This window comes from Tachypleus tridentatus, chromosome 12 (genome assembly GCF_004210375.1).
Source record: "Tachypleus tridentatus isolate NWPU-2018 chromosome 12, ASM421037v1, whole genome shotgun sequence".
Lineage (NCBI taxonomy): Eukaryota > Metazoa > Arthropoda > Merostomata > Xiphosura > Limulidae > Tachypleus > Tachypleus tridentatus.
In genome coordinates, this window is record NC_134836.1 from 81755587 (window position 1) to 81783014 (window position 27428).

At 32.0% G+C, this 27428-nt stretch overlaps 1 protein-coding gene across 1 annotated transcript in view; it reads left to right on the forward strand.

The window, feature by feature from the left end:
- LOC143233805 (protocadherin Fat 3-like) overlaps window positions 1-27428 on the forward strand; it is a 163173-nt gene that overhangs the window by 127011 nt on the left and 8734 nt on the right. The window contains exons 48-60 of the mRNA XM_076470494.1: window positions 4810-5091; window positions 5641-5735; window positions 6595-6735; window positions 10835-10937; window positions 15944-16201; window positions 16696-16844; window positions 18098-18269; window positions 20313-20441; window positions 24168-24337; window positions 24789-25007; window positions 25675-25763; window positions 26188-26271; window positions 26712-26780. Coding sequence (XP_076326609.1) covers window positions 4810-5091; window positions 5641-5735; window positions 6595-6735; window positions 10835-10937; window positions 15944-16201; window positions 16696-16844; window positions 18098-18269; window positions 20313-20441; window positions 24168-24337; window positions 24789-25007; window positions 25675-25763; window positions 26188-26271; window positions 26712-26780 — 1960 coding nt within the window. The remainder of the gene's footprint in view (window positions 1-4809; window positions 5092-5640; window positions 5736-6594; window positions 6736-10834; window positions 10938-15943; window positions 16202-16695; window positions 16845-18097; window positions 18270-20312; window positions 20442-24167; window positions 24338-24788; window positions 25008-25674; window positions 25764-26187; window positions 26272-26711; window positions 26781-27428) is intronic.

The following is a 27428-nucleotide window of genomic DNA, read 5'->3' on the forward strand; positions in this document are numbered from 1 at the left end:
TAGTAAAGTTTTCTGTGTGTCTTTGCACTTTTTCTATCGTGCCAGGCCCGGCATGGCCAAGTGTGTTAAGGCGTTCGACTCGTAATCCGAGGGTCGTGGGTTCGAATCCCCCTCGCACCAAACATGCTCGCCCTTTCAGCCGTGGGGGCATTATAATGTGACGGTCAATCCCACTATTCGTTGGTAAAAGAGTATCCCAAGAGTTAGCGGTGGGTGGTGATGACTAGCTGCCTTCCCTCTAGTCTTACACTGCTAAATTAGGTACGCAGATACCCTCGAGTAGCTTTGCGCGAAATTCCAAAAAACAAAACAAACAAACTATCGTGCCGTGCTTTATTTTGTTATCTCTTGGACATAAGCATCTACTTTGCTAAACCGTAAGTTTATTTTTATTATTGCAGGCGTCCACTGGTAATTCAAAGATAATTTTACAGAGTTGCAACTCTGTTCAACACGAAGAATTGAACACCACTTTACATAGTACAAATACATCATTCTGTAGGTTTGCGCTAATACAACAACAACAACTGCGCTGTATAATTTACAGTGGTCACTTATTCTGACAAAGATTATTATATAACTTTGCTTCAAAAATAAATCATTTAAAAAATTACGTAAATTAGGCACAGAAATGCAACATATTTCTTAAAATTACAGTTCCAGGAGTGTGCAAATAATCATAACATGTAAAATGTTTATTATTGTACTAATTGCATAAAACAGTTGTTCAGAGTGGATTCACTGATTTCGTTCTATAATTACAGAAACATTATACTTTTGTAAAATATTTTTCAAATCTTTTTCTTTACCCTAATCTAGGTATTTAGAGAACTAAAATTTTTTTGCTATATGATTTTACTTACCTTACTTTCATAGTTTGATTTTATCGAACGCAGAACATTATGAATTATGTAAATTAGAAAGTGGTGGGGTTATGTTCCAAGAGATAAATAAGCGTTGTTAAATTTTCGTCTTTTCATATATAAAATAACCTTAGAAGCAGCGAGAAACACTTTTATAAATTAAAACTTTATTAGAAAACAAAATTGTGACCACTTCTGGTCGATTCTCAGATACTTCATAACATCCATTCAATAACTTAGTCTCAAACGTTTATGATGGAGACAGAATTTTCGTGCTCTGGTGTTCAAATGACTCACTATTGTAATGATATATATAAAGATAACTTTAACATGGTTTATCTTTGAATGACTTAACATACAGACAAGACAGGACCATTTGGTTTTGAAGTCTATTTTTACACACCAATCATTGAGAAAAGTAAACAGTTTATAAAATCGTTGATTTCTCTCTTAAACTCTTGAAGATGCTGACCTCTACTACTGTCCACATGATATAATTCCATAAGTCATTCATTTTCTTAGAAAAACAAAACTCTTAAATAGAGCTTAACTTATCTTCTTTCAAAACTTGTGTTCTATCATTCTGTTACCTTTAGAGTACAGAGAAAAAGAATCGTTTATTTCATCGATCCCCGTATAATCTGGAACATTTCAACAAGATCCCCTCTCACTCTTCTTTTCTCAAGAGATCTTGAACTATTATTATAAGATAATCTCCCCATTCCTTGAAACATCCTAGTAGTTTCTTCTCAGTCCTTTCCAATAAATCAATATCATTTCTTAGATAAGGAAACAAAAACAGTACACAGTACGTGAATATGCAGGGTCAGTCTAACCCTGTCATTAAAAACATACGTGTGAATATTCGGCATCTGCTCCTCGCCACTTGAATAATTACCTGAGGTAATAATTACCTCTCCAACTGAAGAAGTAATTGTTACTAACTTCCGAGCAGAACAAGCTACCTCTTTAGAAAGAAATTAAAATGGTAATTACTATAGGTAATTAAATGTTATCTTGTATATCTGCGTATTACTTATGAACATTAAATTGCATTGTTTGATCAGTTCGGTGTTATCGCTGTTAACGATATTTTTGTATGTAACTCGGCTAGTTCGTTCTAAATCTGTATTCATATTTTAACCTAACAGTGCTAAAGAATCACTGTAACAGAATCACAATAATTAAAAAAAAATATAATTAGATACAGTAAACATTATGACCAATACTGTTAATAAAAGTAACAATGAAAAATAATAGCGTACACCTTACTCACGGAAGACACACACATTTAATATACTTTGAACCATCGGTATAACATATTATAAGTTACTATTTCCACAACCTTCTCTTAAAGCGTCTTGTGACCATGAAACATCCATTAAAACGCTCTGACTGTGTAACCTTAGAGGAACTTGTCACCCAAAACAAATTGCTACGACATGCATTACTGTGTAGATATGGAATCAAGTAGTAGTACAATATGGCCAGAAATTAATGTTTATTAAGATAAAAAGTAATGAATAAAAATTAAATTAATGTGTTGATCGTACAATGAATAGTAAGAGTATTGGTTCTGTAATGTTACATGAAATACAAAGAAACAGTAAGTTAAACGTACTGTGAGATATGTCTAGCACAACTTCATTCACTTTAACTAACCTTTGTCGCTTAAGAAATAAAACTGAAGCATGCGACAGGAAACACTAATAAAGTTCAGTCTTTTTTAAATACAGAAATATAAAGACTATCAGCTTCGAATAAGTTCAGTAATAATAATAAGACTTCGAAAAGAAAGTTACAACAATCGTAACTGTGATAAAGCAAATAATTAACGTAACTTAACTAATGATTTAATATCAGATTCTACACCTAACTGCCATTAACTAAACATAATAAGAGTTTAAATTAATGGAAGGTAAAAACCGATGTTGGTAAATTCACTAATGCGGTTATCTGTTACCCTAGACATTTTGCAAAAGAAATAGTTTTCAGCGAAATGTTTATAAAGACTGGTATTATGTAAAGGTTCTAAACAGTATCACGTAAATTGTTGGATTTTCCACAGCTTTGAATAATTGTGTGTTTAAAATAATTGTGTTTAAAAAGACCCTCATTAATGAAAAATGAGAAGAAATTTGCAAGTTCTGTGAAATAAGTTTTGAAATGTTAACCAAGTTCTATTTTATCTAATAAGCTGCAAGTAATAAACATACAGCTTACTGACATTTATAAATGAAAAAGTTTGTAAGTTAAAAGTTGAAAGCGATCGTTTTATTTGAATATTTGATAAATGATATTTAAATCCTGATAGTGTGTTTTCTTTTTAATGAAAAAAACATTTTGTAGAGTGAGCTTCTTTGAATGAATCCTTTCGACTGTGTAAAGAAATTCTTGATATTTGGATATACGATTAACTAGTCTAGTAATTTATAGAACAATTCTTATTGTCCATTTTAAGAAAAGAATACATTAGCAACTCTACAATCGTCAAGTGCTTATCCATTGAATGTTGACCTTCCGTAGAAAAAAAGTGTTTTAATTTGTTATACATTTCCTACTAGAGGGCAGTCTGCTCGCATATCTAACCGTTAACCTTCTTTCAAATCCAGGTATTTTATATATTATAATCAGTTACTTTTTACGCTTGCTACCGCTAGGTTAACATCTAAATGATTCAGGTGAATTTCAGTCTTTCCTGTTTCAGGTCAGGACAAATATATTCTCTTCTAAAAACATTTAAAATCCTTGATATCAGAATTCTTTAAGGAACCAATTCGTAGTTTAATAGCTTGTTTACTTTTAACCTTCTTTGAAACATCTATTTTTGTTAGTTTTAATATTATGAACCAGTTGATTCTCATAACCTCTTTTGGCTTTCTTAATTTCTGTTGTAACCAGAATTCTAACTTTTCTATAGTTTTTCTTCATATTTCAACCTATCTGTAAATTTAAATAACTTAAAATTGTGACAGTTATCATTGCTTTTGTGGTTATAGTATACCATTTAGGATGAATCCTCTGTGTTATTCTTTTACTATTTGTGAGAACACGCTCATCTTTAATTCAAAAACAATTTATTTTGACAATTTTCCCGAATTTCTCTCACTTCACCTATTAACACAGTATCTCACTAATGATACTTATTCTCTTCTCTGAGAAGTTTTCCGCTGGGAAAGCGGTAAGTCTACGGATTTACAACACTAAAATTAGGGGATCGGATTCCCTAGGAGGACTCAGCAGATTTACAACACTAAAATCAGGGGATCGGATTCCCTAGGAGGACTCAGCAGATTTACAACACTAAAATCAGGGGATCGGATTCCCTAGGAGGACTCAGCAGATTTACAACACTAAAATCAGGGGATCGGATTCCCTAGGAGGACTCAGCAGATTTACAACACTAAAATCAGGGATCGGATTCCTAGGAGGACTCAGCAGATTTACAACACTAAAATCAGGGGATCGGATTCCCTAGGAGGACTCAGCAGATTTACAACACTAAAATCAGGGGATCGGATTCCCTAGGAGGACTCAGCAGATTTACAACACTAAAATCAGGGGATCGGATTCCCTAGGAGGACTCAGCAGATAACCCAATGTAGCTTTGCTATAAGAAAAACACAAATATACACTCCTACCAAAAAAAGCATTTAAAATTTCAACTTTTCACCAGAACATGTTGAAAAATAGCAAATAAAATTATGAAATGATTGAAGTAATTTGTCAAAAGAAAGCCAAAATGAAAACGTCTTTTCTCAGTTTAAATTTTCAGTAGAAAAGATAGAAACCTTTTAATTAGATCTTATATCTTTCTATGGAAATAGATACCATGATGTTTGAACAAAACTTTTGATTCTTGGTAGTGAACAATGGTTAGAGTTATAATGAATAACTTTTTGGTTTACATAAAAACTGTTACTATTACTTTCATTTACATTTTTAGGGGAGATTTACGTCGTAGGTTACTTAACTCCTGAAACCTTTTACCTTCTCAACATTACCGCTGTGGATGGAAAAGGACTTGGGAATTCTACCTTTGTTAACATTACTGTAACTGATGTGAATGACCATCGGCCAACCTTTGTCAAGCCAGATTACGCGTTTAAGGTACAGGAAGGAGATTTTCGAGAGCAACGTTGGAAGATGGGTGTCCTTCATGCTGTGGACCAAGACACAGGGAGGAATGGACTTGTCGATTATAACTTGATGATGGATTTTAATGAAGGTACAATAAAATAATGTTAATTTTGCTCGAATAACTAGTTTTCTATGACATAAACAATAAATATTGTTTAACTGGTGTAAAATGCTATTTACATTGTATCACTTGTGTTTTTCCATTCTGATTTTCATTGAAATATCAAACTTTTATGGAGTATTTTCTGAATGAAAATTTTTTGAATTTAATGTTATGATCTCCGCAGTATCATTAATATATAATACTTTTTATAAGTATTTGTGAAGAAGAAAAATATACAATATTTGCGTTTATGTGTTGTTTTGTGAAAGTATTTATATAGTATTAAATAAAAAAAGATATGAATTCTGAAAGAATTTCAGAGATAGTGGATGATATATTTATGTGATGATGATATATTTTTAAATGCTGAAACGATGTTTAAGTATCGAATTATACGTTAAAAATGTACGAAAGATAATATTTTATTGCAAAAGTTAATTTCTGAACTTTAGGCTTAAATAATAATTTAAGCTTCATTATAAACTCAATATTTTTCAGAATTTCACGTTTGGTTTGTTCGCATTACACTTTCAGATTTTCCTTTTGTGATCGATGTGCACACTGGTGAACTCTTCGTGAAAGGAGTTATTGATCGGGAAACACAGTCATCTTTCATATTTTCTGTTATGGTACGGAACATATTGTGTTTTTTCGAGCCACAAACCTTTTTTAGACCAAATATGCATTCAAACGAGTTGGAAGTAACTTCAAGCATTGAAACTATTATTTTTAGTACACTTATTTGACGAACAATTTCGAAAATTTAACAAGCTAGTCAGTGAACTAAATTTCATTTTATTTTATTTTCAATATCTTAGCTTTCTGGTTATCATCAGCGAACTCTTAACAATACTACAGACAAGTTATAAGATTGAATTATCTTGTTCATTTTAGAAAAGTAGAAGAATTATAATTTCTGAAACGTTAAAATTTGTGACGTGATGCATCGGCATGTATGCATTTTTTTATTTAACAGTAACTGAAAATAAAGTTTTTAGTTACACAAACGCTAAATGTATGAAGTCCTGTAAAATGTTTCTGGTTGTTGCAGTCGAAATCTTTCAAAAGAAAGCTGTTAATTCAAATTTTAAAAGCAAAATGAAATAACTAGATGACTAGCTAGAAATCTTATTATAGTTTTGAAATACACCGTGTAAGGAATGGAGCTTAAATTCGGTGTGGGATAAAACGTTGCGAAATTCAGTTTTCGATTTTCTGATTCAAAATTAGAGCATTTAGTCATTTTGTGGCAGTTTTTTACACTTTTATCTTAAACAGCTTCATACAGCACCATCTTAAATGCACTAGATACCCAATGTCTAATACTAAACATTGAGACCTACAAAGATATAGAAATATGCAATCAACGAAGTTTTAGAAAGTTAATTTGTTATATATTTCCATTGCAGTAATATGTTTTCTCGTTAATGCGATAATTTTCTCTTGACTTAGACTTAAATATATTTTTATTGTTGGTTTTTATTTCAGGCCTTAGATTACGGAGAACCTCCATTAAATTCCACTGTAAATATCACTGTAGAAGTTCAGGACATAAACGATGAACAGCCAAGGTTTCTGACAGATCCATATCTTGCTGAAGTTCCTGAAAATCAAGATCCTGGTTTAAAAGTAAAAATTTCCTCTTTCTTATCTTGTGCGGTAGAATGTTAAGCACTTGTATGCTATTGTATTTCTGTTATACGTTATGAGTATATTTCTGATATGAAATTAGGCAATGCTCAGCTAGATTAATTTATTGACAATTCTAATGGCCGGTTAGAAATAAGCATTTATAATCATACTATTTCCTAATTAGAACAAAGAGAGCATTGTATACAAAGGCTGACCCCTATAATGGGTACTACGAAAAATAACAGGTTTTAAATTTTCATAGCTTAACTGGTATTAGACAATACTTTTATTTATAGTTAATCACTTAAAGTATTTCCAAGTGTATAGTAGAGAAGGCCGCTTTTTCAAAAGTGTTTGTTAACCTGGTAATGACTTAAGAGGTCGAAACGTTGTTATTTATTTTGTCTTTTAAGTAAAACGTTTTTCATACACATATCAGCCATCCATAATATGCATTTACCTCATATTTATCACGATATTTATTACCTTATTTATCACGAATAATTCGAAATATCTTTATACAATTAAATTTTTTATAAGGCTTCAAATTTTACCTTTCAGTATTCTAAAATGTGATAAAACAAGAATATTACAACGACTATTAACAGCAATGACAATACATTTGTATTACCTTTTATTTAAAGATAATGGGCAATTGTTGTAGAAGATATTAATAAAGTAGGAAATGCGTTCATCCAAGAATTAAACAAGAGGGAATTTTCAACAGCCGCGACACTTGAAATTATTTAGGTAGAATTAGAATAAATTAATCTATGAGGCCTTGGGAATAATCAGATAAATCAGTCGAATCCAAAACCATAATTAGATCTGAAGTCGATCAAGAGATGATGGAGCTATGAGATGTGTGTTGTTAAGCACAAAGCAACACAAAGGGCTGTTTGTGCTCTGTCTACCATGGATATCGAAACCCAGTTTCTACTAGTATAAGCCTCAGATAAACTACTGTGTCAATGGGAGGCAGCTAGTAGCAAAAAATTTATACTTGAAGGGAAAAAACACTCAGCAACGCCTCAGCTAAAATATATGATCGTTATTAGCTGAATTCAGCTTTAACATTGCGCGTTGCGAAACTGCTTTAACAACTGAAATTAATATTTAATATTGAGATCGTGCTTACTTTGTTATATACGTAAAACAGAAATGAAACTGTTGTTGTGTAAATTCTATTTTTATTCGAAATATCACGAAGAATATTTTTTAGAAAGTTGTTCAGATCTTTTTAATAACTTGTAATCAACTCACTGATTATTTTATTATGTTTATATTAGTATTAGATAATTGTCTTTGTGATTTTTCATGGTGATGTCTATCATTAATTCTCTGGTATTGTCTTGGATATGAAAGTAGCTTTCATATATGCAGCAGTTGTAATGGGTTACTTTAAAGATAACGTGTTTGGTACATTGCTATACTATTGTCAACATATTAGTTGTTTAAAACCATCGTGGATTTGGGGCAATATTTTTTTGAATCGTTTGCATAACGTTGATTTTTGTCAATTTCAAATCAACAGCTTTAATCCTGTGAAAAACAAACAATTCCTGTTTCTTCACTTAATTTGAGGATTACATAATAAGGTGTTTAATTTTGTGTTGACAGAAAAAAAAACTATTGTGTCACGTGCCACCGACATTAGTTCCACATACCATCAGTGGTACCCAAACCACAGCTTGAAAATCTCTGATTTAAGTCATTTTAAATGATTTATAACTGGAAACAGTTACAATGTATTGTAATTTGTCTTTTTTTTTTTAATTTCGCGCAAAGCTACACGAGGGCTTCCTGCGCTAGCCGTCCCTAATTCAGCAGTGTAAAACCAGAGGGAAGACAGCTAGTCATCACCACCCACCGCCAACTCTTGGGCTGCTCTTTTACCAACGAATAGTTGGATTGACCGTCAAATTATAACGCACTCACGGCTGAAAGGGCGAGCATGTTTGGTGCGACCGGGATTCAAACCCGCGACCCTCAGATTACGAGTCGAACACCTTAACCCACCTGGTCATGCCGGGCCTTATTGTAATTTAAAAATAGCTGTTACAGTAATATGTACATAAGGTATATTAAAAGCTTATACCAGTGACTTTTTCTACGTTTTAAATCTTATTTCCCAACACTTGTTTTGTGACGCACTTCATATTCATACTTGTAATTATTATTTTGCAACATACTACTGTGTTGATTATTAACTTATACTTCTAAAACTGATCAACAGTATGCTGGATGGTTAAAGATGACCGAAGCACCATCATTTTCTTTTGTTTAAAAATGCAATAATTATTTTCACATTTTTTATTGTTTTCATTGATGTGACTTGTATACCATAAAATTAATAAAAAATAAATTATAACAGTTTCATAGTTTGAAGTAGTTGATTTTGTAATATTTTAACTTTCTTTAACAATGATAAAACAAATTTACCATATTAATATAAGGTGTAATAGGTTTGTTTGCATATATACTCTTCAAAAAAAGAAACGCAAAAGGCAAAATATGAAACGAATTGTTAACAAGTTCATTCCGGGTAGTTTTGTATGACATGTATGAAACTTTGCACATTCACTGCTGAACATCCAAAGTCTGCAAAGGCGAAGTCCACGCTCACTAAGTGAAGTTTAACGTCACTCAACGTCAATAACGAGTATGCCCCCGTGAGCATCGATAACTGCTTGGCATCTCCTGCCCATGGAAGCGATGAGATGACGAAACACATCCTGTGGAATGGCTGTCCACTCAGCCTGCAAAGCTGCTGCAAGCTGAGGTAGAGTCTGTGGTTGAGGTTGTCGCCGTCGCAGACGTCGGTCCAACTCGTCCCAAAGATGTTCGATAGGGTTTAAATCTGGTGATCTGGAGGGCCAGGGAAGAACGTTGATGTTGTGGTGTCTCAAGAAAACAGTAGTTAGTCGGGCTGTGTGAGGACGGGCGTTGTCATGTTGAAAAACGTCGTTGACGTTCACCATGATGGGTTGCACGTGGGGCCTAAGAATCTCGTCGACGGTTGCGTACGGTCTGATCGGAAATCCTACGCAGCCCTGGTATGGTTGAGGCAGTAGACGTCGCAGTGGTGGTCCTATCCCGAAGGTGATGTAACCGGATGTAGCGATCTTGTGCGGGCGTGGTCTCACGAGGTCTGTCAGATCGTGGACGGTTACGAGTTGATCCATGTTGTTGGTGACGATTCCATAGCCTTGTGATGGTGCTTGGGTGGACATTTACAGCTCTGGCAACATCTGATCGAGATTCGCTTCCCAGCGACCAATGGCGTTGTGCTTCAGTCAGTCTTGGCATAACTGCATTGCGTGTCGGTGGCTTAACACTGAGCTATGGAAACCGAGAACCCGTCACTTTTATAGGGATTTTGCACATGTTGCACTTGCAGAACATGCAGATCTCTTCTCAAACAAATTTATTGAACACGAATGCGTTTTGGCGAAAAATCCGATGTTTTCCTCCGTTTTCAAAGTGCATAACTTTTATTGTCATTTTGGTCTGACAATCAGTGCCTTAACACGTGTAAAATCACATACTCTGAGCTTGTAACGTTATTACATATATTTCTCTTTGAAGTAACAAAAATATCTTTTTTTTGCGTTTCTTGTTTTGAAGAGTATATTCAGGTAAAACAACAAGTCTTATAATTAGATCAATAATGCACCATATTCTAAAAAATCATTTGTCAAAACTGTTTTATCTGTTCCACAGTGCAATTTTTTAAACCAATATTTAAGTTGATTATAATGCTCAAATTTTTAATATAAGTTACAAATTTGACGTATAAATTGAGTACAGGAATTAGTATAAAAATAAGTTCTCGCTTTGCAACCAATTAATGTTTAAAAAAATGAGAAAAAATGACATAAGTCGTAGTTTGGCTATTTAATAAGCAGTTTCGTTAACAAACATTTCATAACTACACGTGTGTATGTGTCATTCGAGTATATTAAAGCAATTATTTATGTTGATTTTAAGTTATTACAAACAAAAATAGAAATTCACTATATGGTGGACTGTGAAACGTATAGATTAAGTAGCTTTATTGAGAATTAATAATGTATATGTGTATAAATATATCTAGGTGACGAAAATATCCGCAATTGATGCTGATTTGGGGAAAAATGGTCTTGTGTTTTATCAACTTGGTGAAGGTCACCAGAATCGATTTTATATCGATAGCAAAGGTGAGTCAGTTTGGGACAAGGTTGGCTACAGTTTGTAAATTATTTAAACGTAATTTTTTTTCCTTTGAATTTTCAGAATATTCATCCATGCAAGTTATATCACTTCTTCTTACTATTGTCGTTCACTATTATGAAGTTAATAATTATCATTAACTCGTGCAACATTTTCTGTAACAGAATTAAATTAGAAAATTCAAAAGTGAATATTCCTTGCACTCACCCATCAGTGGCATAGCTGTATGTGTGCGGACTCACACCACTAAAAATCGGGTTTCGATACTCGTGATGGGCAGAGCACAATTAGCCCATTGTGCCGCTTTGTGCTTCATTTCAGTTAATCAGTCAATTCTCACATATAGATATCTAGAAATCAACACGATATGAAGATAATGCAAAGAATGAGTAATTCTCATCCTATTATTAGCTCTTTTTGCATGTTTTCCACCAATGATTCCGTTTTCCAAGACATTTGTACTTTTTAAATATCACCACTGCTTTCAGAAAGCATTCGTATTAAAGGCATTGTTCTCCAATTATTCATTTAAGTTTTAAAAAGTACAAGACAAGAAACAAGTCACAATCAAAATGATCCAGTGAATCTAGGAAAAACATGGCCTATGAACGTCTTGTTACAGCTTTTGAGTCATCAGCAACTGAAGCTGGTAAGATCAGATTTAATGAGCATTTCCTTTGAATTTTTATCACAGGAAGACACAAAAGGCACTATATCCGAAACTATATTGATAAAACTTGAAGAAATGGCTCCCGCTTTTGAAAGATTTATGAGGAATACGCTGTGGCTGCGTAGCCAATACAGAAAAAAAAAAGATTTAATTTCAAATTTTTGTGTGTATCAAGCGTTACATATCTTTTGAATTATAAACAAACGTTTGTGCCATTTACTTGTTTATTACATGATATTATACCACATTATACTGGCTTTACTGACAGCTTCTGATTATCACAAGAGAATAAGTTACTCACACTGACGAGAATGTAGGCCTAAGTGTTTATTAGTCTGAATCGAAAGAGTATTTTTAATAATGTCAATTATCTCGATTTATTTCAGATGAATATTTTATTACTTTTTTCGTGTATTACATTTAAAATATAATTTTAAAGCGTATAATATCATATCTGAACGATTTTTATTACAATAAATAGTTAATTAATGAATATTATAAGAAGAGATTTTCACAAATTATATTACGGTAAAAGCAAGACTTGCATTAAAACGTTATTTTGCATCTATTTATTAGTAAAAAATTTTTGGAACAACTATTTTATGACAATACTACGGTAAATGTTTAATTAATATATGAAATTAAACTTTCGTTCATTAATTTACGTTTTATGGTGGGCCCGGCCTGGCGAGATGATTAGGGTCGCGGGTTTGAATTCCCGTCAGACCAAACATGCTCGCCCTTTCAGCCGTGGAGGTGTTATAACGTGACGGTCAATCCCACTATTTTTTAGTAAAAGAGCAACCCAAGAGTTGGCGGTGGGTGGTGATGATTAGTTACCTTCCCTCTAATCTCACACTGCTAAATTAGGGACGGCTAACGCAAATAGCTCTCGTGTAGCTTTGCGCGAAATTAAAAAAATTAACAAAGTTTTTTGGAAGAAGCACCGTTGCCATGATATTAAGTAGTTTATATGAAGTAAAAAAAGTATACATAAATATACTGAATTGAAATCCTATACAAAAATGGACGTATTGTTTAACTACGAGCGTGTTGTTTACTTCTAATGAAAGAAGATGATACGTCACTCTATGCCTTCTTCCCTCAGATATGTAATTGATCGCACGGTTTCAGAACTTGATGGCATCACGTCAGTAGATTTTTTTATGAAAGCGGCATTTTATGAACCTATATTCTTGTGCAAGATTTTCAAAGTCTATAAGATTGTTTGTTTTTGAATTTCGCGCAAAGCTATACGAGGGCTATCTGCGCTATCCGTTCCTAATTTAGCAGTGTAAGACTAGATGAAAGGCAGCTATTCATCACCATCCACCGCCGACTCTTGGGCTACTCTTTTAACAACGAACAGTTAGATTGACCGTCATATTATAACGCCCCCACAGCTGAAAGAGCGAGCTTGTTTGGTGTGACGGGGATTCAAACCTGCGCCCATCGGATTAGGAGTCGACTGCCTTAGCCACCTTGCCATGCCGGGCCGTCTATAAGATATACATATAATTTATTAGTCATGTGTAAAGTAACAAGACACCTGATTTTAATAATATAGTGACAATTATACATTTACAAACGGCTGGTATAGATAGAGAAGACATTGATAGAGGAGCGAACAACATTTCGACCTTTTTCGGTCATCGTCAGGTTCACAAAGAAAGAAAGAGGTAACCGACCGGTAGCTGACCACATGTTTGAAGGCGGTTGTGTAATTGAGTGTAGGAATGTAGAGGGCGTGCTTTGATGTTGGATATATTTATTAATATAGGTATAATGTGTTACTTTGTATTGGTTTATTTTGGGCTTGTTGTTATATATGTAAGGCTTCTTTAATTTTGCATTTGTTTATATCTGTTTATTTAGTATTTGGGTGTTTTCTATAGTCATGTTAAGTTTATTTGATTTTCAGTGTTCGAAAACATGTAAAGGTGACTTTTTGTGTTCTTTGAATCTGGTTTCTGTTTTTCTACTTGTTTTCTACTTAATTTTTTCAATCACATTAACTCTATACATCCCAACATTAACTTCACATGTGGACAGGAAGAAAGCAATCAAATATCATTTCTTAATCATAATTACAAGAACCGGTACACAATTTAAAACAGAAATCCACCGAAAAATCACACATATTGGACTATACATTCCTTGGGACTCAGCACATGAAACAAAACAAAAACTCAACATAATAAGAAACAAAATAAACACAGCCATAAAACTATGTTCACCAGATAAAATTAACGATGAATTAGACAAAATAAAACAATACTTCATCAACATCAACAAGTTTCCTCCCCAAATCGTAGAAAACATTATACGCACACACCTAGACAGAAAGCAAAATCAACCAACAAAAGTAAATATATCTCACGAATCAAAAAATCACAAAACCATATACTGCTGCATACCATATATTCCCGACATCAACAGTAAAATAACCAACATTTGGTAAAAACTAGTAACAAAATATGACATTCCAGTTAATAACAAATTTATTCAAAAACCAGGCACAAAATTAAGGTCTATACTATGTAAAAACTACACTGACAAACACCACACCAACATTATTTATAAAATACTATGTGATAACTGCCACAACTTCTATATTGGAGAAACAAGTATAAAAATGGAAATCAAATTCAGAGAACATAAAAAAGTCACCTTCACACGTTTTCGAACACTGGAAATCAAATCAACACTCTAATATTAAATAAAGAAACAAACATAAACAAAAGCTGAATTAAAGAAGCCTTAATTATCCACCAACTCAAGCCCAAAATAAATCAATACAGAGGAACACCTTTATACCTATATTAATAAATATTATCAAACATCTTTCTACAAACAAGCATGCCCTCTACATTCCTACACTTAATTAAACATCCGCCTTCAAACATGTTGTCAGCTACCGGTCAGTAACCCTTTCTTTCTTTGTGAACGTGACGATGACCGAAGAAGGTCGAAACGTTGTTCGCCCCTCTATTAGTGTCTTCTGTATCAAGACCAGCCCTTTTTAAATATATAATTTTCTCTACAAGTGGGTTTTCTTGTTATCACGGAATACAGTGACAATTACCAATTTCTGTTATTTGTTAATTATTCGATATTCGTAATTTTTTGTTTGTTTAAGCTCAAAGCTAAACAATGAGCTATATGCACTGTGCTTACTACGAAGATCGAACTCCGAACGTTAACGCTGTAAAGATTACACTTAAAACAGCGTGGAGAAAACAAATAAATGTTTCCATTAAGTTTTATTTCAGTAGTGGGTCGGATTAGGATAAATCAAAAATAAGAATTATACTGTTTTATTTTCAAATTTTATGTTAGGATTTCTTTTATGGTTGAAACAGTAATATTGTATTCATTTATTGGGGGATCTGTCTCTTCGTGAGACACTAGTGAACCGTTATTAGCATCTGATTTTATGTATTCTGGCAGGATATGTATTACTTTCTCGACAATACAAGCAAACATGACTTTTTCCCACATTGTAAGGATTTTATGGAAAAATATTGATTTTAGCTGTAGGTAAGCTTCTGTACTTGAATTGTGTGTTGTGAATAAAAAGCACTGAAACTTTCAAACCAAATATTCATTCATTTGTTTAAGACGAAAATAACCGTGTTGTTCACTTCATAACAAAGATTAATACAAATAAAGAGGAAGGAAATTTTCTTGGTGACATTAGATCTTTTTAATGAGAGTATTATGCATAGTTATAAATGTATAGAGAAAGTTAAATAAGAGGTTGTAAGGAAACTCAGCTAGTAAATTCATAGAAAAATATGCATAAGCTGTTGTAACAAAATCTATTTCGTAGATACATAGAAAAAGATACCTAAGCTGTTATAAAGAAACTCAGTTTGTAAATACTATAAAAAAGATACATAACGTGTTGTAAAGAATCCCAAAGAGATGTAGTATTAAGTTATGATGTAACAGACTTACAGATACTAAATGATTATATAACAAAGACTTACACTAACTAAATAATGACGTAACAAAGATGTACAGATATTTTCTATACTTACATGGTACGTGATCAATAATCTATCCAAACTCAATATGTTTATAAACGGAATACTAATAGAATCGCAATTTTAAATTAATAGGATCAATGCCATACATTTGTGGCATTATGTATGAATAATAACTCACTTGAAAATAAGAAAAAAAAGTAAAAAGCCATAATCCGAGAATATTTAAAAGGTAGACCTTACAGGAACAAATAGTTATATATCGATAATCATCGATACAACTTGTAAATTAATCTAGATATATTAAGCTAACCCTTATAATAAATCTTTGCAGATGGCACTGTGTGGACTCTCTCTAAACTCGACTACGAACAACAGAGATTTTATAACATGACTGTGATTGCCTACGATCATGGAACGCCAACCCAAAGCGCTACGGTCAAGTTGTGGGTTACAGTCACAGACACTAACGACGTTGTTCCTGAATTTCAGAAATCTGTTTACACACTAGAGATTGCCGAAAGTACTAAAACCGGTGAGGTGGTGTTCAGACTGGACGCTGGAGCAGGAAATTTCCAATACAAGTTATTGAGTAAGTAATAATTGAATATGTTATAGTTTTGATAAAATCCTATAAAAAACAAAAACATTTCAAATGATAATGGACTGAAAACTGCACGTTGTTGTTAAACAACAACAAATGCTTTTAGAATAAGTTACTTGTTTCTGTAATATATATTGTGCTATATTGCAAATAAGTTTAAGCATTTAAAATATTATAAGAAATAAAACTATTTGGGGAAATTCTATTTCGCTAATATTTGCTTTAAATGTTAGCTTAACATTTGATAATCATAGAAGCTTAGAACTTTACTGACTTAATTATCAATATATTTATATCATACAAGTTTTCTTATAAACATTTCTGAAAACTAATTATTGAGCATGTATTAATTATACGCACAACTTAGTTTAATAATTTCAGAGTAGTTATGTTTGAAACTATAAAAAATCCTAAAGTGTCAGTTATTAGCGTTGTTACTCTAAAATCCTAAATAATACCAACAAAGCATTCTTCTTATCTAGATGACGGAGATATGGACACTTTCAGTATTGATAAGGCAACTGGAGAGGTTTTTGTAGCTAAACCACTTGATAGCATTCATCGAAGTCATTACCGATTACTTGTTTCAGCACAGGATAACAGTGACCCTCCTAAAGTTGATAAAACTGAAGTAAGACAAAGATTACGTCCACCATACACACATATATATAGATGTAAAAATATTAAGGGTGTGTATCTAATTATAGAAGACAATACGATACGTACTGAGGTATTGGCGCTGGTTTGTTATAAAGTTTGACAGTCTTGTCTGCAATTTATTAATAACTCTTATTTAAGTACTTCACACTTAACAGCTCTTCTTTAAATTTTCAGGTTTGACAAGAGAAATAAACGAAATAGAAGTTAATGTTTATCTATTTTGTTATTGTTAATTCGTTATTTTACATTTAATTTTATTGATAAAACATCAAGACACATGTAGCACTCAATGGTCATCAGACACATGTAGCACTCAATAGTCATCTTGTTTTATTAAATCATTAACTTTTCGCACAATACTTTATTAGAAATTCTTTTTTTTTCTGTAGAAAAAGACAATGTTTACTTTAAGCATGCGAAATTTCGTGAAGATACGTAAATCGTATCGGATGATGTATCAATGCAATCAAATCACGGCTTGATGATACGATACTAGTATTGTATTGCTGTGTCTTCACTCCTTTAAAATGTATAACGTGTATTTTAAATTTAGAAGTGTATCTCAAAATGACATTTTAATATAACGTCATCTATGTTTCAGTTGCTGTATACAATCTAATCTTCCTATCATTTAGTATATTATTATTTATTACGTATTATATTATAAGAATATGAAAAAGAAGTAAAATGCTCCTAGCCTAACTACGTTCTGTTTAATAAATTTATCATCATTACTGAAACATTTTTCAGACTATAAGATTTCAACATAACAGAAATTAAACTGAAAAATTGTTGTTGGTATATACAAGAAACATAAGAACCAATTTCAGTGATATTTTCTATTTACTTCTGTTATTTTGTGCATCTTGTATTTTGTGGCTTTTATTTCTTATATATTTCAACACATCACAATCATTATTACATAACTATCAATGCCTCAGTACAGTTAAACATTTTGGAAAACTCGAAAGTTTAAAGAGAACGAATAGAAAATAATTTTTGGAAGATGTTAAAATAGAAAACAGGCTGAAACATTTATCATCCCTTAACATTTTAAGTCTAAGTACCTATTAGGGTTACATATCTGTTTATGCCTAAACGCCAAAAACGTAAAATGAGCAACCAAAGTGTCACCTGTTTCATAATAGTTTTTATTTATCATTTAATTATGTTTGCTTTCAGTATTCAGATACTGATGATATTATTTTATATTTTTGGTTACAGCTAAATATCATTGTTGGTGCAGGAACTGGAGTTCGCTTATTTCCATCTCGACTTTATGAAGTTACCGTTCAAGAAAACCAAATGGCACCTTTACCGGTGCTTGATCTCAACACTACAGACGAAATTGCTCAAAAGCCAGTGCGATATAATATTGTTGAACAGGATGTTAATGGTAAAAACATAATAGCTCTAGTATTTTCTCACTAACCCTTAGTTGTTTTTTTTTTTTTTTTACAAATATACGATAGCCCTTTAAAAAAAACCAACTTAAGTACAGAGTGAAACGGAAATTACCAACCAATAATAGATGAGCTTTAGATGACTGTAACATATATATACTTATGTTTTGTGTACTATACAAATAATGTCTTTAGGAAGCCAACCACTATGTTATGCACGAAGTGAAAAAGTAAAGAAACAATCAATACACATAATGAAATTTCATAATTACTTTAAAGGACACGAAGGTTTATTTAAAACGTTAAAGAAAACACAAAGACTTATACTTCTCATACAATCGTATTTTTATGACACAAGTTGAAACACAAGCAATTAACACAGCATTACATCCACCACTATACTGGTACAGATATGTAGACGACACAATTGCGGGATTCACATCTACAGAACACACACTTAATTTTGTCAATCACATTAACTCTATATATCCCAACATTAACTTCACATGTGAACAGGAAGAAAGCAATGAAATATCATTTCTTAATCTCATAATTACAAGAACCGGTACACAATTTAAAACAGAAATCCACCGAAAAATCACCCATACTGGACTATACATTCCTTGAGACTAAGCACATGAAACAAAACAAAAACTCAACATACTAAGAAACCAAATAAACACAGCCATAAAACTATGTTCTTCAGATAAAATAAAACAATACTTCATCAACATCAATAAGTTTCCTCCTCAAACCGTAGAAAACATTATACGCACACACCTAGACAAAGAGCAAAATCTACTAACAAAAGTAAATATATCCCACGAATTAAAAAATCATGAAACCATATACTGCTGCATACCATATATTCCCGACATCAGCAGAAAAATAACCAACATTTGGCAAAAACAAGTAACAAAATATGACATTCCAGTTAATAACAAATTTATTCAAAAATGAGGCACAAAACTAAGGTCCATACCATGTAAAATCTACACTGACAAACACCACACCAACATTATTTATAAAATCCGATGTGATAACTGCCACGATTTCTATATTAGAGAAACAAGTAGAAAAATGGAAACCAAATTCAAAGAACATAAAAAGTCACCTTCACACGTTTTCGAACACTGAAAATCAAATAAACACCCAAATACTAAATAAAGAAACAAACATAAACAAACGCAAAATTAAAGAAGCCTTACTTGTATACAACTCAAGCCCAAAATAAACCAATACAAAGGAACACCTTTATACCCATATTAATAAATATAATGAAACATCTAAGCACGCCCTCTACATTCCTACACTGAATTACACAACCCCCTTCAAACATGTGGTCAGCTACCGATCAGTAACACTTTCTTTTTTTTGTGAACCTGACAATGACCGAAGAAGGTCGAAACGTTGTTCGCTCCTCTACATAAAAATTTTCTCAATCCAAACCAGCCGTTTTTACATATATACATTTTTCTCTACAAGTGGGTTTTCTCATCATCACGGATTGAGAATCTCTTGGGAAATCGTGTTGTAATGCATTGTGCATCTGCTTCAAGTTAAACATTGCATTTTTGTGTTTTAATGTGCCGTTAGTTTCACACGGTATTGAAACTTATGATTTCATATATATAATTGCAATATAAATGAAATTAACGATGATATTGTGCCTGTTTTGTTTTTTGTTTCGCTACCAATGCAGTAATCATTTCACGAATCTCCTATTCAGCTGCTGTGTCATATCGATTGGAATATCCTCGAATAAGCTCTTCCCTCATCCGTCCTGTACCCACTGTTTAGCTTAAACGCCACACTTAAATCACCAAATTCACAACCACGTCTAGAACATTTAAACATTTTTTTTATTGCTAAATCGTTTTATTTTACATTTACAAGTTAACTTCTTCATGCTGGCTGGCATGGTTTCGAGTCATATACCTCCACTTAGACCTCAAAAATAGTGTCAAATGTCTTTTTATCTGCATTTTTCTGCGTTAAACATTGACAGCTAATAACTGAATTATTGAATGTTCTAGGTCTTTTTACCATTGAAGCTGAAACGGGGCTCCTAGTTCTAACTGCTACTTTAGACAGAGAGCAAAGATCTAAGTTCTTCCTCAAGATTCGAGCTGAAGATTTTGCCCTAAAACGATATGGAAGATCAGGTAGAAATGAATGAATTAAAATACGATTAATTTGATGTTAATCATTTACCTTTTTGTTGAAAGCATTGTTATGTTTAAAAAAAGTAAAAATGATATACAAGCATACATTTGCTTTAAAGTAGTTGTTTAATTGAAAATGTTATGTTTTATTGGTCAATCTTGATTTCAGAGAGCATTTCAATAAAATGTTTTAACGTTTGACATTAATTTTTTACAGCGATGTATGTGTGATGATATGAAAGTAATTTGTACTTCTTTTTGTAATCATAAATAATTAACAATTAGACTTAAACATGAAAGTTGTGATAAAGAAATACTCAAAAATGTTTATTTTCTCCTATATTTTACCACAAAGATTGGAAGAATACATTTTACAGAATAATACGAGGTAAAGAAGGAAAGTGAAAATTAACAGTGACTAAAGCAATTATCCTACTTTTAAATTGTATAATTGTTAAAAAAACATAAATATTTTAAACCAAATATTCAAATTCTCAGTCTCAGTCATTTCTGAAACCTTAGACCTAACTAACATTAAATATTTTATTCTGTGGCAACAGCTGAAATATTTTTGAAAGAATTAAAATGATTTAAATTAAAGTTGATGAATTTGCTTAATGTCATGAAAATTCTAACCTATTTTCACTCCAGCTCCACTAATTTATTTGGAGTCAATTCACATATATATATATCCATCAGAAGAAGGAGAAACAGTGAGAATACATTTGCATATTTCTTTATGTGCCTATAATTGTAACCACAATTTTTAGTGGTTATCAAAAGACATGACAAATTATGTAGAAAACTTTGTTTATTATTGTTATAGATGTAGAAATTATCCATTTTTAACCAATCAAGAAAAGTAGAATGTGTAAGAAGGTGAAGAGAAGAGCCCAAATAACTGTAGATAATAGCCTTTATTTATTTCGTAATCTGCTCTGTTTTGGACTCCAAATTTTCTAGAGCATAGTTTACCACCTGATAGACCACAGTTCTACAAAAGTTCTATAATAATCCAATGTGCTTCTAAATTAAATTACCATTAGTATTGTAAAAAGGCTCAGTAATTAAAAATTTCAAATATTAGTATTCCCGTAGTCTGTATATATTTTCTCTTACAAGTTTCTTTATAAAGTTCCAATTTTTCCTTTCTCTAGTTTTGATTTTTATTTACTGCTTGATATATTTGAACATTGCTTTAGTGTTTTCTTATCACGCCAAGACTTAGAAAGGAAATTCTTCTTCACGGACTTTCTGCTTTCGGTCCTACACGCTCACACTTATACAACACTACAGTTATTTCACAAATGGAATTACGTGATGTATAAAGTGGTTAATTTAACCCTATAAAGGTAGCTAGCAATGTAATTTTACTCTAATTAGTCTACAAGACAACAAGCAAGAGCAAAAATTTTTAATTTTTAAAGGCATAACAGTGGGCACTTGTCTACAAGAGTTTCAGGATCAAAAAATGCTTTTTTCGCTGATTGTTTGTTTTTTGAAATTTCGCACAAAGCTACACGAGGGCTATCTGTGCTAGCCGTCCCTAATTTAGCAGTGTAAGACTAGAGGGAAGGCAGCTAGTCATCACCACCCACCGCCAACTCTTGGGCTACTCTTTTATCAACGAATAGTGGGATTGACCATTACATTATATCGCCCCCACCACTGAAAGGGCGAGCATGTTTGGATCGACGGGGATGCGAACCCGTGATCCTCGGATTACGAGTCGCACGTCTTAACACACTTGGCCATGCCGGGCCCAGGCTGATTATCATCACGGTCAATCCTATAGGTAATAGAAAGAATAGATGTATGTCACTCGGAAAAATGTTTTCCAATCGTTTTAACGTAGCAGAAGGAAAATACAATTGGATAAAATGGAAGGCAACAAACTATCTATGATAGTTCACAAATGACCAGTTCCTTCTAAAATGGTAAAAATTAGACTGTATTCAATGGATGTATACGTAGGACATCGCAATACTGTCATAAAGTAGTCGATGATTAGCTTGAAAATTACTGACATCGGGTGGAAACAACAAAGTATGGCTTCATTTGTGTTTACAACACAGAACTGCGTGGGTGATGAAGATCTGATTTTTACAGATGGTACGTCGTGAGGCATTTTAATCTTCCTGTATTTTAATATTTTTCTTTGGAAAAGTTTTGCCCTGCAGACGCTATAAATAGTTTGACATCAATGCCTTTCTAACAAGCCTTTTAAATATCTGTAGGTTTCATTAAAGGAAGCTTAAACTGTATATGTATTACATCTATATATATATAAAGGGGTTAGACAAAAAAGTGTTTCCCTGTAAATGTTGATTCGTTGTATCTTTTATAAGACAACACCAAAAAAATGTAAAATTATGTTTTTAGAACTCACTCGACGAGATATATTCAAATCCTAATTTTAACATTGTCTTTTGTGAGTACCTGAACATTTTATGAATTTAGTTACATTTTCTCATAAAAAGTGTTGTGCACCTGATGTAGTTTCTTAGATCTTTTTATTCTAATTAGCCTACAAAATTTTACACTGTGGATCAGAAATAAATCAGTCAGTCAGCGACTGATCCTAACTAGGATTGAATTTCACTCTCATAATTCATCTACATTTGAAAGTACGATACGTTTTGGTCGGTTGAACCCGAGAACATGGACTTTCCAATCCCATTCACTAACCATTAGTACGCACTTGGGTGTCTCTAAGATTTGTATCGCATATTAAGATCAGTACAGGGCGTGAAACAAATCATTAAATTTACGATTTCCATTACCTGTTACTTTTCTCTGTTAAAGATACAATAACTTCCAGAATGGAGACTTTAGGAAAATTCTACGACATAAAGTTTTAAATCTCACTATCGAAAAGGCTGTTATAAAACGCCAGCTTAGGAATTATTTAATATTAATGAATATTGCATCTGTTCTTATAAATATAAGACTTTAGTTTTGTCATTTTCGTTTGATAGTACCAATAATTTATTGGTGTTCAATATATTGATGAAAACTTATTATTGTTCCTCAGTGATACAGCGGTATGTCAGCGGATTCACACCGTTTTTTTAAAGCCTGGTTTTGATATACATGGTGGGCATAGCACAGGTAGCCCATTTTGTAGCTTTGTGCTTAATTCTCAACAAACAAACAATAAATTATTACTAATTTTTGTATAAAACATTAGATGTTTTACAAAACTCTGATATATTTATATTAAACTGTTGTATAAAATGTCTACCAAGGTATATTGACAAATATCCACCTTTTGTTTATATTGAAATGAAATGAATGCGCATATAGATAGTAAGGTGCACACTCATTTTCAGGACAGACAAAAACCAAGTATTATGATAATAGATATTATACTTAGTAGCAGCACGAAAACCATAACTAGCTGAGACAACTGAAATATTCGTGCAGTATCACTTTTCAATAACTCATCTAGTTTGATCAAATGGAGTTTAACTGTTTTTTGTTTTACTTCGAGTATAGTATGTTTCTCATCATTAAATTTTTATGTGGTGAAGATAGGATATGAGAAACAAAAAGATTAAATAGAATAAAGATTGACATTTCCTTATTTTATATCAAATTTTCCATTTTGCTGTGGATTTTTTTTAAATAATATTTTTCTCTACTTCTTAGTTGGATACGAGTTTGTTGATTTCTTACTAATTACTTGAAATAACAAAGAATAAACACCCTATTTCATCCTTCCAGTGGATTTACGTCAGCTAGAATCTTATTATCTCGCCTATGATGAGACCTTAGTTTTGGTGACAGTTGGTGACGAAAACGACAACGTTCCAGTGTTTGAAAATGGAGCACAACCTGTGATTGCTGCTGTTCTCCTTGAAGCGACATATGGCTTTGAAATTACAAGAGTAAAGGTAGAGTGTTATATAAAGTTACCAAGGTTCCTACAAACAATTACATACATATTTCCAAAATGAAAACAAAACATATTATGAAATATACGCATAAGTGTGAAAACAAGTTCCCAACATCATCGTTGTCCCAAAATCTGTTATTTTTCGGGAGAAGCAGCCTGTTCTCCTAAAGGTTGTTAAATCATATGGTTTTTATGAATTAAATAAATCAGGTGCATAGCTGTATTTAGTTGTAATTAAAGAGTTGCGAATTTTGTCGTGTTTTTAAAGAAAGTATTAATAATAATATATTTTCGTATATCGATTCATTTCTTATGGATTATTTCTTTTTATTTACAAATATAAACAAGATTATGTTAAAATTAAAATCCAAAACAATATTACATAATGTTAAAACATGGTCAATATTACATAATGTTAAAACATGGGCTTAAAATTATATTTTTTACAGGCCATTGATGCAGATATTGCTTATAATGCTGCTATCCGATACGAGATTATCCAAAAAGAGAAAGATGCATCGTCAAAATTTCATATTGATCCAGTTACAGGAATTATTCGTTCCATGGTAACATTTTCATTGGATAGAAAAAGAGCTTTTGGGTTTGATGTCATGGCTACTGACAGAGAGGGTAGTTCAGATGGTCATTCAGCCGTAACTAACGTATTTGTAAGTTCTAGAATCGAGTGATTTATCAGAGTCCAGTTACAAAGATTTGCTGATTTATTTTTTAAACGTAAACATTCCAATAATTTGGTATTTATTTAATTAGAATGCTGTTAACTCTTGTTGTTTTATTTCATATCTACAAATGACCAATGAGAAACATCTATCTTCTCGAGTTATTTTGATTGTGTGCAATTATTGGCATCACTTTTACACCTACTGCTCGAAGCAAACTTTTAGTAATGTGGCAAATATTTATAAATTATTTTATATTCACATTTTTCTAAAGTAGTGTTTATGTATGCCCAGTATACATCAATTTCCATAAAACGGCTGTTTTATTAAAACATATTTTTGATAAAGCTTAATTTTTATCTTAAATAAAAGCATTAATTTATTTTATCGAAGGTACGCTAACGATACTGATAAATAGAAAATGTACATATATACGTAAAGGTATTTATTTTCGAAATAACTAAAGAAATTTTTAGTCTAGTCCCAATAAATAATGGCATAGAATACTCTTTATAAATATCACAGCTTATTAGTCATAAAGTATAATCCGACATTTTATTAACTGAAACACTTTCAGTAACATTCAGGTCGAAATGAATACAGTGATCAGTCAAAAAGTATTTATTAACACAGCTGTCGCCTTCTGTTTTTATAGATATACGTTTTACCTGAAACCAAGCTAGTCGTGGTTGTGAGTGATATTCATCCTCTGGTGATGGAACGGCACATGAACCAAATAATAAGGTAACCGATTCACTCATTATACATATTACATGTAGTTTTGAGATAAGAATAACTACGAAACGCAATAGGAGTTTGTATATCTCGTTCGCAGTATTAAACATTTTACTCTCTGTTTCCATTTATCAACATATTTTCTGTATATACGTAACCAGTTATAATAAACTGATATCTGGGTGGTCCGGCCGATTACCTGTGAAAGGCCAGTTTTTGAGTATATATGGGAATGTCAGGAGGTCGTGACTATTTATGTTTTACAGTACAAGAACTTTTTGTTAACATTTAATAATTTTGAGTAAAACGCATTTAACGCATGATTCATAATTAGTGCACGTACTAATGACATCAGTTGATTGTGATAAGTTGACAGTTAAATGATGATTTTTCTCATTTTCCTCAAGATAAACAAATAAATGTTTTCCAACAGCTACCTTTCAAACGTCACTGGCTATGAAGTACAAGTGGCCAAGCTTGAGTCTCATCATGAAGGAGACGTAGAGCGTCCAGAATCGTAAGCTTATAGTCTTTTATAACATCCACATCTAATATAAAACCATATTATTAACTACGCCTTTGTATGCTTGTTTTTTTACAAATATCAATCTCATGTATATCTTATCAACATTATTAATTGTAGTTGAAAGACAAGCAATGTGAAACTTATTAGAAAGTAACGGCAATAACTATTTAGTTTAAAATAGTATTAACTTATTTTCGTTAGGTCTCAAAAAGTTAGTATACAGTCAATCACATATGAATGAGAGAAGCTGATTTTGGTTTAATTTGCTAAGTTTTGTCTTTTCTTTTCTCCGTGTCTTTAAAACGTAAAACATCTTGAGTATTTTATATTCATATGTCGATATAGATTGTAAACAAAAACATTGTAATCTTCAATTTTAATATTTTCTTTTGTAACATGATCATATATTGTGATTTCGATTTGTTTCTCAGATCTGATCTGTTCCTATATGGAATCAATCGGAAAACGAACGATATCGTAGATACAGAAATACTGTTAAAGTAAGTAATTTTATTTCTTTTTGAAATAATAAGCATTAATTGCTTTTTCTTACACATAAGATGATTGAACAGTAAAATGTTTTTATATTAGTCCAGCGAACTGGTAAAAGTATCGTGTTTGATAGAAACACGTAATTTGGTAACAGAAACAAGTTGTGGCATATATATATATATAAAACATAGAGCTAGGCCTAATATTTGATTTGTAGCCATTTTAAGTCTTTTAAAAATCATAAGGGTTTTCAGTAAATCGTACTCATCACGTATTAATACAAAATTATTGAAATACAGAGCTTGAATATATATTGGATATACATATATTTATCTCAATGTTTAGGTTTACGTTAGCCTTCTTAAATATTTGAAACGTTATCACTTCTGTTTTGAATAAAATTCAAGTATGAATTAAACAATTCCAAAAGTTTAAGCTTCTTCATTACATAGTTTACAGAGATTTATACATTTTTGAATCAATGACAATAATTGTCTAAACATACTTAACATCGATGAAACGCGTGAAGAAGAAAGGTGGAATACTTTCAAAACATCGACCTCTACAACAATCAATTACTATTCATCGCAAATTAATAATAAATACTTTGCCTAACATTATATCAAATAATTTTTAACATTATTCATATAAGCACT